General features: G+C 50.7%; 1 protein-coding gene across 3 annotated transcripts in view; it reads left to right on the forward strand.

Moving 5' to 3' along the window:
* Positions 1 to 11,066: 11,066 nt before the first annotated feature.
* Positions 11,067 to 13,120, forward strand: part of CNTFR (ciliary neurotrophic factor receptor) — a 201,996-nt gene continuing 199,942 nt past the window's right edge. Inside the window, exon 1 of one of the 3 annotated variants that reach the window (XM_027670423.1) lies at positions 11,067 to 11,236. In XM_027670423.1, coding sequence (XP_027526224.1) covers positions 11,138 to 11,236 — 99 coding nt within the window. In that variant the 5' untranslated portion in view covers positions 11,067 to 11,137. The remainder of the gene's footprint in view (positions 11,237 to 13,120) is intronic. The other 2 variants (XM_027670425.1, XM_027670424.1) reach the window with 2 other exon arrangements.

Consider the following 13,120-nt stretch of genomic DNA (forward strand, 5'->3'; position numbering starts at 1 on the left):
GGGAAGGTCTGCCATAGGAGAGGCTAGTTCACCGGCTCTAGGAAATGCAGTTCCCTGTGGGATCGCACTGGTAGATTTACGATTCCTCATCCCTTTTGCACAGCAAGAAAAGTTTCATGACAACAGCTTGCCAACCTTGAGATGCAAATACCTGGTATTTCTGGGGATAGCAGAGGGCAGAGCTTTGTGCTGGGACTCTGGTAGCAGCAGCTGTGTGTGACTGGCAGAAACTGATTTGAATAATTGGGTGTCACGTCTCTATTTTTCTTTCAGTTTAACTACATGTGCAATTAATTAAAATAATAACCTAAACGGTCTCCTGCTGGGGTTGTGTTTGCTGCTTCACTTCAGTCTGCCATCAGCACCGCTGAAAGAGTTTTATCGAGAGTCGCTTCTTGCTGAGAGGAGCTCGAGCAGAGAAAGGCTTTCCCAGCAGAGAAACCTTTAATGTTTGTGGCATCTGCGCTCTTCCCACCCATGTTGTCTGGGTTGTGGATAGACAATAAGTAAGGATTTAATGTATCACTTCCCATATCCTCTGCCTGCCCTGCGCTTTGCCTGGCATGGAGAATTGCCTTGTCCATGTCATGGGAGATGTGCTCCCTGTCCTGCATCCAAGCCAGCCTGGTAATGCTGCAGGAGTGCTTGTGGGAGGTGCTGTCAAATCAGGACCCCCTCCCAAGCGTAAGCACAGAATAGGGCTGTGTATATCTGATGACAGAGACAAGGTACAGAATGCAAGAGCTGTGCTGCTGAAAGGTGCCCCAGGACCACACCATAGAGGGCCAGCATGACCAATACTCCAGGCACTGAAATTTTCCTGAAAGTGTCCTGTCCTCCTCCTCAAATTAACTGTTTCCAACAGCTCGATGCAGATATACCTGCTTCCGGACCCCATCTGATCATTCTGCTGCCTGTTTCCAGCTGTGTTCCCTCCCTCACCTCTGCTCTGCAAACCCTCAGCAGCCTTTGCAAGAGGCAAGAGGAGAAAGCTCTGGTCCACGAGGAAACCATCACAGGCTCTTCATTCATTCATTCATTCATTCATTCATTCATTCATTCATTCATTCACTCACAATTCTCCCTAAGTGAAGGCATTTTGGTGTATACTGTGCTGACCACATCCCCTGCAAGATCACGGTGCAGCTTGTGCTGGTTGCTCCCACGCTGCCGATCTTTGTGGAAGAAATGAAATTACTTGGGAACTGAGCTCCTGCTTCTCACACTCCTCTTAAACATGCTTTGTATGTGAGTGTATGCTGTTACAGTAGCAGCAGGAGCATACCTTAAAAAATCAAGATGCTTACAAGCCTTTTTCTGTTACTGTGTTCATTGCTGTTGCAAGAAATATTGTTCCCCTGCAGCTGAGTGCATTCACATCTCATCTTGCTCCTTTTTCCAGTTCTTTTTCTTGCCTGGCTGATTCCTTGTCAGCAGCCAACACTAATCTATCCCTGGCAGTTCTTTTCCTCCCTGCTTTTAGTTTAAAGGATGCTTGGGGTACAAGATATTAACCATGGTGGTGAGCATAGTGCCAAACAGCCCCTCACCCCACAATCCCTGCCTGCTCCTGGCAGAGTGGACATAGGGCTTGGGGGCTGGCAGGCAGAGCTGCCTGTCCTGAGATGGCCCTTTTCAACTGGGTTTGTTTGGAAAAGGCTGAAGCAGCCTGAACTAGATGGGCAACAAGACAATGATAGAGATTAAAGCACCTGGTTGGCAGGAGAAAGATTATAAACTTGTCCAGAAGAAATTGAATTGGAATTTAGCTGAATGGGAAAGGAATCAAAATTCAAAAGTTTTTTTTTTTTTTTTGCTTAAACCATCAGACTGAAGTAGAACTCCCAAGACTTTAAACTGCATTCGTAAACTCTAAGGACAGTGAGGGCCATTTTGCCCATCTGGTCTGACTTCTTCCTTGGTGTGAACCTGGTCCCTCCGGCCAGCTTGAGGACTCCTGCATTAAGCACAGGATTTTGTACCTTTTTTAGGAAAACAGTCTGTATTGATAGAGAACAGCAAGTCCCTCACACTCTTCTGCAGTCCATAAGTGCAGGTTAAGCTGACTTATCAGTTCTTTGAATAAAATTATGCCTTTTGCTTACCCCAGAGATAGTGAGGGACCTGCTTCTGCACCCACTTTTGGGTGCAGGGCTCCCAGAGCCTGAAGGATATACCAGGAAGAAAAGCCAAAATACTGGGCCAGAAAAGAAGGGAAAGGAATCCAAGAGCTTGGTCTGCATTGCTGGGCAAAATAGTGTCACTGCTTTCCTCTCATTTTCTTGTCTGAAAACAAGAGTTGATGTGCTTTTATTTCTATCCCTACTTAAATTAGCACTGTGTGTGCACAACACACCTCATCCAGAGCCCTGACCTCCACAGAGAGGTCTCTAAGTGCAGTTGTGATCTACAATGGAGGTCACTGCAATTATTTATCACTTGTTTCAACAGTGAGTGATGTGGTAGAAGCTGTTACACCCCATGTACCAGAGTTAGAGCACAATGATAGCATGGGCTTAAAATGGTGCTGACTGGGGTGGGGGACATTGGATCTTGTCATGGCCAGAGAACAGATTCTAGGGAGGTGCTGAGAGGCAGAGAAAGTGAAGTCCCAGATTGGGGTTTGCTCCTTGGCCAGCTCAGAGGAGCCTGTGGGAAGAATCCAGCCCATGAGATGGATACATGGCACACTGCACAACCTGAGCACAGCCAAAGCTGAGCGGGACCACTGTTGGGAACAAGATGGGATCCAGCACACTGAGATCTGGGCTGTCTCAGCCCCATGAAATTTGATTGCTTCTCTGTTCACTGATCTCTCCTCTTTCCTCTGTCTATCTGATGGGTTGCCATATCCTTGGGGGAACACCAGCCTCACTAGCTGGTTGGGATGTCTGCTATCCCCCTCTTCTGTCCTGTCCTGAATATACCCCTGCTTCAGAAGCCAGTGCGACCTCAGATGTAAGCCCCCCACTTCAAAACCCAAGTACACACTCCCAGAAGCAAAACTGGTGCTCAAAGCATCTGATAGAGCAAGAACCACTTGGAGAGGTGGAACCCGGTCCTTCTCGACCCTTCTGTTCCACCATAGCACTGCTGCTCTCCCAGGAGTGCCTAAAGAGTCCAGAACTCACCGCTTGATACTTTGAAGACACATGAAAAGGATGAGCCTTTGTTTCCCCACACTGCTGCAGGGACAAGCAAAAGTCAGGGGGAAAATATAGGGGCAGCACACAGACACCCTGAGACCTTCTCAGAGGTAATTTCATTTATACCATGCTGCAATGTCCAGCACTCTTCCCCTTCTGTTCCATTCTATACATCAGAGAACACCTGTCTCATTTGGAGACCCCACACACAAGCATCTCTTACTCTAAAGGCAGGAAGAAAATCTGAGACAATCGTAGTGTTTTATTTCTTTTCCCCTGCAAGCTCAGCCCCTCGGCGTTCAGTCCTGCCCCCGGTAGGTTGGGGGGAAGCATCCCAGGACAAGCGCTGCCTTCCCAAAACATGCGCCCACACTCGAGGGCTCCCGCAGCCGCTCCGTGAGCGCCGAGCATCCTCCCGCGGTCCCCGAGCGGGCCCTGCCGGGAGATGGCACTGCAGGCACGGAGAACCATCCAGCCGCGCACTGCCGCTCCCAGCAGCTGCCGGAGCCAAAAAAAGTCCTTTTATTTGTCTTTTCCCTTCCTTCCCCTGAGACCCTGCTGGAAAAATATTCCTCTTGTCCCCTGTGATGGCTGCATCCGCGCCGCTTTGCAGCATTTCTTTCACGCCAAGCGAAACTTGCTCCTAAGGAGGCAGCGGGTGAGCGAGGGATCGTTGGGAATAGCTGGCAAATCTCTATGAGCATCCGGGCAAAGAGGGATGGAGGGGAGGGAAAGTCTGTGCCTGACCTTAGGGGATGAAAACAGCCCTTTCCAAGAATGGGGTTTGCATTCTCAGACTCTGTCTCGAACCCTCCGGAGCATCAATATTTCTAACGCAGCCTCCTCTAGCTCCATAAACACCCAAAACTTTCCTAGAAGCTTGTTTTTAGTTCAAACAAAAAAGCTGTGCAAGCATAATTAATTTTCCCCATTCTAGATGGGAAGCTTTGCTAAGTGGTTGTCAGGGAATCAAAATGCACAGCACCCGAAGTTTTGCTAACTTGCTATTTCACATTGAGGTATCAGGGGAGATGCAAATTTTCTTGTTTCTCATGAGAGCTTGAATCTCCACCTGGATGAAACTGAGAAATTTCGGCAACCTTTTGCAATGCCGGCCCAATTTCCCAAGGAAATTTCATGGGCTTTTCCACACCCTGCCAGATTTTTCAACACCTCTCAGGAAGTCCCAGCTGAAGTTTTGGTCAGGATAGTTTTGCGTTTAAGGGAGAATATTTGGACCATTAGGTCTTCTTGGCAAATAGCTGTTGAATACTCCCAGGATAGGTGTTTGTGCTCCCTAGTGGTGCATTGTCCCAGGCAGCAAGGTGTTCCCAAAATGGGATATAAGGCAAACCCAATGAGAAGACCCCCATCAATTTTCTCATGAAAACAGATTGTGTTTGGACTCAGATAAAAGACTCCAAGCTGATGCTGTCTGACAGTTGTTTTTTTTCCTGAGGGTTTGTTTTTTGTTGCTTGTTTGGTTGGTTTGTTTTGTTAGCTTCTGTTTAGCTTTTATTTTTGGGGAGGAGGGATGGAAGGGAAGATGTTTTTTGGTTGGAAATTCTCAAATCTTAAGTTTTGAGAGCAGGAACTTGTAGGTGCCCTATCTGCTCTGAGGAGATGATATAAAGTAATTATGCAATTTGACTTAATGTCCCATTCTAGCATTTTTTGAAAGAAAGGGTCTGCTCAGCTTTAAGAAGGAGCCAAATGAATCTGTGCTGAAAAAAAAAAGATCAGTGTTGAGGGGTCACAAGTGAAACATTTCAACATGGGATGAACAGACGGATGGCCTTAACACCCTGTCATTTTGCCGGGTGTGTGAGAGAAAAGCAAACATTTGTCCACTTTTGGTCTTGGCAGTGGTGAGGCTGAAGGAAGGGATGGTTGGAACATGGATAATGAAGAAGAAGAGACGGAGGAAGAGGAAGATGGCAGAGGATGAAGGAACAGAAAGAAGAGGGGGTATTTCTCCTTTTTTAGGTAAGGGCTATATGGTGCATAGCAGTGCCCATTCTGACTTTGCTGGTGGCCACAGGAGCCACTAACTGTCCTCATGGTATAGATGTGCCCCACACAGAGGCACCAAGGAGCTGTGGGGTGAGGACGGGGCTTAGCTCAAGAGGGTTTCACTTGCTTGGTTGAGCTTCTGGACTTATAGGAATTTATCCTCAAGGCTAAGGAGGAGAAACCCAGCAAATCATTCTAATAAAATGCACCTTTGAAAGGTTTGTACTCATTGAAGGACAAACAGTGGGGGGCATAGGAATGGTGGTGGTGTTGGGACCTCTTTCCAGGCATCATATTTGGGATGGGTATTTCCCACTGTAGCTCTCTCCTCTGAAGGCAGCTCATGGAGTCTGCTGTTAGAGATGGAAGCTCTCCCTTCTCTCCATCCCCTGCTTCCCACACCCGGCACTGATGTTTCCCAGGTGTTTCTGACTTGCAGAGTTTGAAACTGAGTCACCTTTGATTTTTCCTGACATTTCCCAGAATTTTTTTAACTGCAATATTGTATTTATCCCAAATGTGGGTTTCTGGGGAAATTGTGCTTTTCAGCTGAAGGCAAGAAAGAGAGAAAGTGAAACAAAATTAATCTTTCCCCCTCAAAAAAAACCCAACAACACAAAACCCCCAACCCTTTAGAAAGTCATGGGGGCAGGAGTTTTTCAAATTCCTCACCAAAAGACATTCAAAAAGCAGTTCTTTCACTTTTTTCTTTCAAACCCGACCTTTTCATGCTAAAAACTTCAAACCGCTCTAATCCCTGGCTTCTGCTTTCTATGTGAGGAAGATGACTTGTGATAGAAGCCAGTCCCACAACCAGAGCAAGGATCCACGCTGCAGCAGATGCTGGCTTGCTTCGAGGTGTTAATCCACAGGCGGATCGTGCAGGATGAGACAGCCCTGCTGGCATCGGCCACAGCTTGGGATGGGCTCGCACATGGCTGGTGAATGGCAGGGTTTTGCGGCAGAGGCTCCCAAACCAGGCAAGAGCCTCAACCATCAGGACATCTTTGCTTTCCCAATGGCAATGAGAGCCCCCTTGCCATGCATAACAGACTGCAGACCTTGAGGTGGTTTGGGTGCAATCCTGTTACAGAAAGTGCTGGAGGCAGGATGCCTGGGACCCCTTCTGAGGCGGAGCACTAGCCCAGGTGTGCTTCATGCCAACCACATTCCCTCTGGACACTTCCATGGCCCCTGACCCTAACAGTGGGACAGCACCGTAGAGCCCCTGTAAGACGTCCTGATCCAAGGGGAAAAAACACCCCACCTGGCAAATACCCAGGATTATGGCGATGATTTCCCCGTTCCAGGAGCATTGCAACACTAATCCTGTAATTCAGGATATTCATGGAACAGTGATGCAAAACATGATTGCTTTAAAGTCTTGGTTCTTGCCTGAGATTTCATGGACTAGTTCTTCTGGCACCACAGGGAAAAAAGTGCTGGAGGAAACCTTTTCCAGACCCCTCTCCTGTTGTTCCTTGCTCAGAAAGACATATGTGAAAATGTATTTTAAATATGGCTTTCATTCCATGCTGAGCCTCTTCCGAGCGAGGAGCTGGCAGCAGTGGGCCATGTGCTGAGTGGGTGATGGGACAAACGTTATTTATAACAGGTGTCAGGCAGTACTTTGTCATCGATATCTTACCCAGCAGTAGCAGTGAGGGGTCTCGCCATACGCCAATCTCTGTTTTCCCAGAGTGGTTTGGTAACAATGTGCACTGAACCTGACATCCTTGATGGACATGGAAACTTTACTCACTTATTTCAGCTGAGACCTCGTTCCCTTTGCACCCCTCTGCATCCCAAATCATGCTAATCACTCATCTCCGAGCCACTTGATGCCTGTAATCAGGTCTACACGCAAGGACAGGGTTTTCTTCTGCACAAACCTTTGTGCACACACGTGCACATCACACTCTGTCCAGGCTTTGGGGAGTTCCCACAGCCTCTCCTTCCTTGTTATGTGCTCACCACCATCACCCTTTCCAGAGAAATGGGTAACGGGCTAGAAAGCCACAGCCAGGTCCTGAACTTATTATCTCCACCTTTGTCTTTTGCGCACACCTCCCACTATCTACGCAGGAAGAAGTTTGGCAAATCTAATAAAGACAAGGTGAAGTTTTACATAAAATATTCTCTCCTGCCATGAGTCCTGAGGAATTTTAATCAGTCCAGGAGTACCAGCAGAATTCCTTTGCCTGCAATCTTTTCATGATCTTGCTTTCCCCTCTTGTTCCTCGTGGGGAGCATTTGCTGAGAAGATGATTAAATTGGGCTGGTAAAAAGCTCGTCGGCTCCATAGCTTCCATCTTTTCCTGCTTCTTTGCAAGAACATTTGTACTTTTCTCTGGCCTGCGGCATGCAAGGTCAGCTGCTTTCTTTGCAGTTTTCTTGTACGTTTCCTCACCATTGTTGTGGGGTTTTTCCCCCTCCGGAGAATCTCTTTTGTGCAAAGGCGAGAGACAAGGCTCCTAGCTCAGCCTGCTGTGTTGTTGTTCTCCTGAAGTCCAGCAGGAATTCAAGGAATGGTTCCCCACGTCTCCTATTCACCTTGCTCCTGCCAGTGGCAAGGGGTCGGGCAGGGGGCGGATATTTTGGGGAAGCCGTGAGCGAGGAGTGCAGACTTAGGGGCTGATGTGAGCTCAGGGATTTTGAGGACTGAAACTCATCTGCCTGTTGCCTGCCAGTAGCTCAGTGTAGGAATTTGGGCATTTTGCTTTGAACAAATGATTCACCAGTAATCATTTAATCAGCTCTCCCGATGTTTGAATAATCTGTGAGTAATTTAGTCAGATGTTTGCCACAAAGTATCAAATAAATGCTTTGGAAAGGCATTGGCTCAGACTCTCACCTCTTATATGTGCAGCTCTGGGGTAAACCAGGCCAGTGCTGTCCCCTGAGGTTTGGCCTCTGGTGTCCAAGAGATCTGTATTGCTTTACAACTGGCCAGGATCAGCCTCAAAAGTTCAGGATCTGACCATGGCTCAGCTGTATCTTATTTTTGCCATGCAGCTGCGAAGCATCTGCTCTCTAGCTTGGGGTACCAACGCTGCTGGAGGCAGGTGGGCAGCATATGATGGGGTAGAGTGACATTTTTGGTGATAAGTGTCCTGGTTGCACATCAGTGTACAGGCTTGTGATGAGCCCCTTGCTTTCTCCGAGTGGCTCCCAGTGGGTACAGTGGATGGGGAAAGCAGCCCAGCATGATGGACTGACACTGGCTCATAAGCTAGTGGAGAATCATTTCCCCGGGTCCAGCTCTCTTCCTGGACCTATTAATGCTGTTGTATCTTTCCATTCCTGTCCCCACAAAACCATCTGCTCTCCTGACATATTTCCCAGTGGCATCTGAGAGCTGCTGCTTCTTGCACAGCTTTTACTTTTTTTTTTTTCAGCTCTGATCCTGGCTGACAGCAGGGCCAGAGGGATGAAGAGGGAGAATAAGGGGTTGGGATTTTTTTTCCTCTTCTATTTCGTGACTACTTCAATCTAGTCCTGACTTTCCGGGCAGCAGGGTCATTCACCAGCTCTGCTGCAACCTGCTGAACAGCCTTGGAGACATCTTCTTTTGGTTTTTAGTTTTCCCTCCTTCCCTCCTTTTTTTTTCAGAACCTGCTATTATCTATCTCAAATTCCCCCAGAGCCCCAACATGCTGGTTATTCTTCATGGATAAAACCAGTAACAATAAACATATAATTTATTGTGGACTTTCATCTGAGACAAAACATCATTATTTCCATCCAATTAATAATGGCTTTTAGCAGCATCAATGAAAAACTAGACAAAACCTGGCTCCCACCCAGCCCCCTTCCTCTGCCTGTGTGACATTGCCTGTGTAAGGCCAGGACTGCAGGGAGAGGTGGTAGCTTTGATTTGATCATGATATATCTAGTGGAACAAAACAGATTGACTTTTGTAGGCTTGCCCAAAGACTACCTTTTTGTTTTTTTCTTTAACAGAAAGATCAGGAAGAAAGTTCTGTTGTTTTGTTACTACTGTTGTTTTCTTCAGACCAGAAGTCCTGGGATGCCAGGGAAAGTGGGAACCTGCCAATGGGAGTATTTCTACCAAGTCCTCTCTGCAGAGTTTTCTCACATGTGTTGTTTCCTGAGTCACGGGGATTTGTGCTGGGAACACTCAGATATCTGGGAGCTGGAACAGCCCTTACTGCCGACGCGAATGCTGATGTCCAGGGAGCGGCACCCCAGCCCTGCCACAGTCACTAGGGTGGGCATAAGAGCAGAGGACTCCCATAATGAGTTACAGGGCTCTGAAGGGCTCCCAAAAATCCCCTGTAAGCACTGGTCCCTGCCCCTTTCTGGCATCTAGCCCCTGGCAGTAAGCAGGCTGTTTCTCCATGGGCATTTGTCTCTTCCAGGCTGAGAAAACAGAGGTATTTATCTGCACGCTAGCAACCAAGCAGGGGATGTGGCTGGGAAAGCCTATTCCCCCCAGATCCCCTGCTCCATGGCATCCCCCAATCAGTGCCACCAAGGTGCCAATCAACCTTTTCCCAAATCCCACCCTCAAAGTATTTGCAATTGCCTGGGCAGTTGGCAGGACTGGGAGGGGGGTGGATGCCCTGCAAGGGTGCCTTCTCCTCGGCCTCCTGCCCACCCTGCCCTTCCTTGCCCCGAGGGTACTTGGCTGCCCTTGCTCACCCTCCCCTTTGGCTCCTGCTTGCTTGGCCTCACTGCCGCTTTAATTTTAGCAATTCCTTGGAAAGAGTCATTTTCCATAACTCAGCTCTCAGCGAAGCCCTCTGCCTGCCAGCTCTGTCTTCTCACACGTGTTGCTGGCGTGCCCCAGCAGTACACGCCTGCACCTGCCCAGCCAGGCCCGCCTGTCCCAGCTTTTTGCACACCGAAGCCTCACACTCGGCTCCCGTACCCCCTCAGCACATTTCAGCCTGGCATTCCCAATTCTGTTGTGCTGTGGCTGGAGCGGGCAACCTGGCCCAGCTGTATGGCCATCCCTGGGGCTTCTCCCTTGTCAGGAGTAATTGAGCACAGCACAAGGGGACACGTGTGACAGCTCTCCAACTTTTCCTATGATGGGAAATGGGGTGCTCCTACATGCCACAGGGGACCCCACAGCAGTGAGGGTGTGATAGATGCGCAGGGTGGGCTTGTTCAGCACACACCAGCAGGTTGTGTTGAAGTGGGAAAGGTGGGTGCAGGTGTGGGTGGGCTGCCTTGCTTGTGCATCAGTTGTGTGAGAGGGGTGCAAAAGCACAGCTCACGTGTGTGTTGTGGTTTGGTTGTGCAGTGTCTGTGAGAGGGGTGAGTGATGTGAGTCTGCATCTGCCTGTGGCGCTTCCACTGCGCACTCCAAGAGGGTGCTTGTGCGAGGGAGTGTGGCACTCATGAGTGGGGTGCGTGCAAGGATGCGCACAGAGGTGTGCACAGAGATCTTAGCTTTCTCTTGGGTCTGCAACTCATGATGAAGGGGGTGTGTATGTGGAGGGTGCATCATGCAAGACCGCGTGTGTGCGTGGGGCACACGTGAGCATGCGTGTGCACCCGGGGGGGGCTGCTGCCTCCACTCGGGGCAGCATCTCCGAGGAGGTGGGGGGGACTTGTGGGGACTACTGTGTGTGCGTGGGGGCTCCATCCCCACGGTGCTTTCACGAGTGTGCGTTTGCACGGGCGCTGGTGGGGCGCGCGTGTGTGCGGTGCCTCCCTCCAGCTCAGCATCCGTGGGGAGGAAAAGGCGGTGTGTCCGCCGGGGCGTGAGCCGGTGTGTGGTGGTGGTGGTGGGATGTGCGTGCTGGTGGATGTGTGCGGATGTGTGTGTGTATTTCTGAGCATGGGGTCTGTGTGTGTGTGTGTGTCTCTGTGTGTGTGTGTGTGCGGGCGCGCGCGGCGCGGCGGGGCCGGGAGCGCGTCCCCGGCGCTGTGCCGGGGGGTGCGGGCTGAGCTCATCGCTGGCTCCCCGGCGCTCCTTACCAGTGGCTTCTGCGGTCACATGGGTTATGTGCTGGAGTTTAAAAGAGCTTATAGCCCCCGAGCCGGTGCAGAAGCAGCCGGTGGTTGCATGGGGTAGTGCCGGGAGCGGCGGCAAGGAGGGCGCCGTGAGTACCGGGCGGCAGGGGCCGGTGGGCGGCACGGGGTGAACCCACACCCACGGGACGGGGGAGGCGGCGGGCGGGCGCGGGGGTCAGCGGAGGCGAGCCCCGGTGCCCGCCGCCGAGGCAGGCGGAAAGAAGGGCGGGGGGGAACGCAACGCTTTCTTCCCCCGCATTCGCCCCGGTCTGGTGTTCGCTCCCGCCCTGCAGCCGCGCACCTTTCCCCAGCGCGCCCGCGCGTCTCCGCGCCCCGCCGTGGGCCGCGCGTCCACCCCCCGCGAGGAAACAATTTGGGCAACTTACTTTCCTGCTCCGCCGTGTGTGTGTTCCCGGCGGGGAGGGATGGGGGGCAGGAGACCGGCGCGTCCTCGCACCCTCCGGGGCAGCGGGTCCGCGGTGGGGCGGCGCGGCGGGACCCCCCGTCCCTGCCCGGCGGGGTCGGCATCGCGGCCGGCACCAGGTTGAGGGCTGAGAGGGATGAGCCCTCCCTGCGGCAGCGCACGGGGCTGGAGCCGGGACTGCGGGGCGGCTCTTTGTAAACCGGAGCCCATGGATTTCCTGGGCGGGAGAGCAGGCTTCTTCTCCGTCTCTCCAAAGGCGCAACCTGCCTTTTTTCTCTGCTGTGGCCGTGCTGATTTTTAAAAATTTTTTTTTTTTTTTTTTTTTTCTGAAGGAGTGGTGTGATTTTATACAAAAAGCGTCTGCATGGCTCTTCTGGGGAACTGCTCTTCCCAGGCTAGGCATGCAGTTCATCCCGAGCATGAGTGCGAGGGCTGCCTTCCAGAATTGCATAATACACACCGATCCCTTTGCTGCACAAAACTCCCTGACATTTCCACATCTTGGTGACTTCCCCCACTGCAATCTTAAAAACGAGTTGTGACTCCAATCAGCTCGTGAGCCAATTTGTGCTGCCTTCGCAGGGGACGGAACCAGGTCTGCATGTTCTGGCTTCCCCGGCTCCTCTGGCAATTGTTTCTTTAACTGCTAAACTTTTTGGGTATAATGATCAGCACTTCTTCACTTTCTTATCCTTCCCCACCCCATGCTTACGGACATATGTATAGGGTCTGTACAGAGTGCAGGTTGCAGAAAGGTGATTGCCTGCAAAACGATTTGATTTCTTTTTCTCATCTCTTTGTGTTTTAATTTGTGGGATAGTCAAGGAGGTCCTTTCCTCATATGGCTTTTTGCTCAGGAACTTGCTGACTTCTGCTCGGATTTAGCTAATTTAACTCTGACTGTGCCTGCTCTCAGTGCACCATGTTGTGTACTTCTGTGAGGGACAGGATCCACATGTGTTGCTGCTGGTCCCACCGGCTGTGTGTGCAGGCAGCGAGGCACGGACTCTGGCTGCTTCCTGCAAAACGTGCAAATATATGGGGGCAGCCTTTCTTGCTCCCAGCTCCATGCTCTGCCCCTCCATAAGGAGTTAGAGCTTTGCCGCGAGATCTGGAGATGTGCAAGTGATGCTCGTGTCTGACCAAGCACCTCACTGGGACAAGGTCCTGGGACCAGAGCTCTGTGGGGCTCACTGCAGAGGGTATAGTTTCCCAAGGCAGGCTGAGCTTTGGAAATGAGAGCCTCGTGCCTGGCAGACTTCTTTGCAACAGCCCTTCAGGATAAGTTTATCAGAGCTTGTTTTCAGAGCAGGCCAAGCCATGATCTAATGATCGTGCATTATCTTTTGTTTGATTTACGCTGAGAGGACCCAATCCTGCCAGGACACTGCATCCCCCTCCCCATCTCCATGGAAGGTGCTCAGCACTTCCTGGACTTGGGAAAGAAGAAGCCCTGGTACCTCTCAGAGCCACAAAGCTTGTGATGCACATACACGGACAAATAACCGTGCAGCCAAGGCTTAGCTTTCAGAGATGTGGCTGACTCTCT

Source organism: Neopelma chrysocephalum, unplaced genomic scaffold, assembly GCF_003984885.1.
Source record: "Neopelma chrysocephalum unplaced genomic scaffold, ASM398488v2 Primary Assembly neopelma1_96845, whole genome shotgun sequence".
NCBI classification, from domain to species: domain Eukaryota; kingdom Metazoa; phylum Chordata; class Aves; order Passeriformes; family Pipridae; genus Neopelma; species Neopelma chrysocephalum.